At 42.9% G+C, this 3,955-nt stretch overlaps 1 protein-coding gene across 1 annotated transcript; it reads right to left on the bottom strand.

Annotated features, from left to right (window-relative positions):
• Nucleotides 1-468: 468 nt before the first annotated feature.
• On the bottom strand, nt 469-3,500 carry LOC128636291 (putative protein TPRXL). Its single transcript, XM_053689325.1, has 2 exons — nt 2,878-3,500; nt 469-697 (listed from the first exon to the last, which is right to left on the bottom strand). Exons 1-2 carry the CDS (start codon nt 3,498-3,500, stop codon nt 469-471), a joined length of 852 nt encoding a protein of 283 aa, XP_053545300.1.
• Between the last annotated feature and the right edge of the window lie 455 nt (nt 3,501-3,955).

Genomic DNA, 3,955 nt, shown 5'->3' with positions numbered 1-3,955 from the left:
TTTCATTCTTGGATCTATCAGAGTGCCCTAAAACAGCCTTGATGACCTCCTATTTCTATCTGCCTGTGTTTAACCCAGGGCTGTTTTCTGTTTGCTACTTGGTTTTTGGATTCTTTAAGGTCTCAGCTGATTACCTATGTAGGGTCATTGGATTGTTTGAGATTTCCTACTCTGCACAATACTCGTGCCCATCATCTGTCTCCCAATAATATCAAGGTAATTACTAATCAACTATGTCTTGGCTTCAGCAGCCTGGTGGGTCATGTCCAGGGCTGAGATAAATTTGTTGGATATTTGCAAAGACAAAAAAAGCACCATTACTCTCAGATTGAACGTTGAGTTGGTACTAAATATAATATAATAATAGTCATCACAAAGTCATCACAAAAATGTTATATTAAAATTAAGACAGTGGTCTAGATTAGAAGTGGAGTCTAAAAATGTTAGTAATACGGTGCACTAACATCACTAGTGTGAAATCCATATTGCTACTATTTCTACTTCAATGTTACAAGTGTGAAGTGAAATGTTAGTGCTCGAGTGAAAGCCTAACATCTTGAGGTTGAATAGTGCTGCCACACTAAATCCCACACGTAATGGACTTCTATGGCGCACGCTCAGCACTTGCTGGGACCTTTTGTTAGAGAGTTCAGTGAGGGCTGGCCAAGCAAGATTCGGTGTGATATGTCTCACCATGCTGACAAGAAAATAGAGAGACGCACTCACTGAGACAGAACAATAGCTAGAAAAACTTCTGTGCTTGTCCACAAGGCCAGTGCCACTCAGGGTGCAGTCTCTTTTTGCACACTATGCCTTTTCACAGAGAAAAAATATCCTGTAGCATATCAGTCTGATCCTGCCCAATGACAGTCCAGCAGGCCCAAGAGAGGCCGAAACGTATGTCTGGGGTTTGTTGTTTGTCTTGTTCAGAGAAGAATTGCCTGGTATTTTGGTGCTGGACTGTCATTGGGCAGGATCAGACTGATATGCTACAGGATATTTTTCTCTGTGAAAAGGCATACGCCTAGATTTAGAGTTCTGCATTAGCCGTCAAAACCAGCGTTAGGGGCTCCTAACGCTGGTTCTGGGCTACCGCTGCTATTTAGAGTCATGTAGGTAAAGGTCTAATGATCACTTTGCAGCCGCGACTTTTCCATATCACAGATCCCCCTACGCCATTTGCGTATCCTATCTTTTCAATGGGATCTTTCTAACGCCGGTATTTAGAGTCTTGGCTGAAGTGAGCGTTAGAACTCTAACGACAAGACTCCATCTGCAGAGAAAAGCCAGGAGTTAAGAGCTTTATGGGCTAACGCCGGTTCATAAAGCTCTTAACTCCTGAGCGTTAGAACTCTAAAGACAAGACTCCAGCTGCAGAGAAAAGCCAGGAGTTAAGAGCTTTATGGGCTAACGCCGGTTTATAAAGCTCTTAACTACTGTGCTCTAAAGTACACTAACACCCATAAACTACCTATGCACCCATAAACGAGGCCCCCCCACATCGCCGCCACTCTAATACATTTTTTTAACCCCTAATCTGCTGACCGCACACCGCCGCAACCTACATTATCCCTATGTACCCCTAATCTGCTGCCCCTAACACCGCCGACCCCTATATTATATTTATTAACCCCTAATCTGCTGCCCCCAACGTCGCCGCCACCTACCTACAATTATTAACCCCTAATCTGCCGACCGGACCTCACCGCGACTATAATAAAGTTATTAACCCCTAATCCGCCTCACTCCCGCCTCAAAAACCCTATAATAAATAGTATTAACCCCTAATCTGCCCTCCCTAACATCACCGACACCTAACTTCAAGTATTAACCCCTAATCTGCCGACCGGACCTCGCCGCTACTTTAATAAATGTATTAACCCCTAAAGCTAAGTCTAACCCTAACACCCCCCTAAATTAAATATGATTTTTATCTAAAGAAATAAATTATTTCTTATTAAATAAATTATTCCTATTTAAAGCTAAATACTTACCTGTAAAATAAACCCTAATATAGCTACAATATAATTATAATTTACAGGCAACTTTGTATTTATTTTAACCAGGTACAATAGCTATTAAATAGTTAATAACTATTTAATAGCTACCTAGTTAAAATAATTACAAAATTACCTGTAAAATAAATCCTAACCTAAGTTACAATTAAACCTAACACTACACTATCAATAAATAAATTTAATAAACTACCTACAATTATCTACAATTAAACCTAACACTACAATATCAATAAATTAATTACATACAAATACCTACAAATAAATACAATCAAATAAACTAAGTTACAAAAAATAAAAAAATAATTTACAAACATTATAAAAATATTACAACAATTTTAAGCTAATTACACCTACTCTAAGCCCCCTAATAAAATAACAAAGCCCCCTAAAATAAAAAAAATGCCCTACCCTAGTCTAAAATAAAAATTGAAAAGCTCTTTTACCTTACCAGCCCTTAAAAGGGCCTTTTGCGGGACATGCCCCAAAGAATTCTGCTCTTTTGCCTGTAAAAAAAAACATACAATACCCCCCCCAACATTACAACCCACCACCCACATACCCCTAATCTAACCCAAACCCCCCTTAAATAAACCTAACACTAAGCCCCTGAAGATCTCCCTACCTTGTCTTCACCACGCCGGGTATCACCGATCCGTCCAGAAGAGGGTCCGAAGTCTTCATCCAATCCGGGCGATGTCTTCATCCAAGCCCAAGCGGGGGCTGAAGAGGTCCATCATCCGGCTGAAGTCTTGATCCAAGCGTGGGCTGAAGAGGTCCATCATCCGGCTGAAGTCTTCTATCAAGCGGCATCTTCAATCTTCTTTCTTCCGGCTCCATCTTCATCCCGCCGATGCAGAACATCCATCCTGGCCGACGGCTGCGGGAGATGTGCTGCTGGAGATGTGCTGTAGGAGATGTGCTGCTGGAGATGTGCTCCTGGAGATCTGCTGCGGGAGATGTGCTGCTGGAGATGTGCTGCGGTTGATGTGCTGCAGGATATGTACAGTTGGATATGTGCTGTGGGAGATGTGCTGTGGGAGATGTACTGCTGGAGATGTGCTGCGGGAGATGTGCTGCTGGAGATGTGCTGCTGGAGATGTGCTGCTGGAGATGTGCTGCGGTTGATGTGCTGCAGGATATGTACAGTTGGATATGTGCTGTGGGAGATGTACTGCTGGAGATGTGCTGCGGGAGATGTGCTGCTGGAGATGTACTGCTGGAGATGTGCTGCGAGTGATGTGCTGCGGGATATGTACAGTTGGAGATGTTCTGCGGGAGATGTGCTGCGGGAGATGTGCTGCTGGAGATGTGCTGCGAGTGATGTGCTGCTGGATATGTACAGTTGGAGATGTTCTGCGGGAGATGTGCTGCGGGAGATGTGCTGCTGGAGATGTGCTGCTGGAGTTGTGCTGCTGGAGATGTGCTGCGGGAGTTGTGCTTCAGGCACAGTCCAAGTTTATCACCAGGAAAACAGAACCACATGTCAGCAGTTAGGGAACATACAGAAGAATAATCAGCAAACAAGACCTGTTCCAGTACCCTGATATCAAATACCAACCAAAATTACCGTTCCAGATATCAGCAACAAGTTTCTCAGTCCACAATTCAAGGTACAGGTGAGGATTAGGCAAGAGACATAAGCCAGAATACACTCTGGGATGAGAACAAACAGAACAGGCGTTTAAAGCGAGCTCCATAGAAGTCTATGGGGACAGGGGGTTAGTGCGGTTGCTAGCGAGCCTGAGTCTTTCTCCCAAGTGATAACATTTTACTTTCAGCTTGTATATTGTTGATTTAACTTGAGCAATGTTAGTGCTAATGTTTTGTGCGCTCCACTTGTAATCAAGAACTCTGTAGGGAGATAATTAATGTCCCACTTGTAGTATTATGTCACAGCTTTCATAGCCTGTTGTTATAGTGAAATAAAATCTGCTACT

This window comes from Bombina bombina, chromosome 7 (assembly GCF_027579735.1).
Source record: "Bombina bombina isolate aBomBom1 chromosome 7, aBomBom1.pri, whole genome shotgun sequence".
Taxonomy (NCBI): domain Eukaryota; kingdom Metazoa; phylum Chordata; class Amphibia; order Anura; family Bombinatoridae; genus Bombina; species Bombina bombina.
This window is presented reverse-complemented; position numbering and strand designations above follow the sequence as displayed.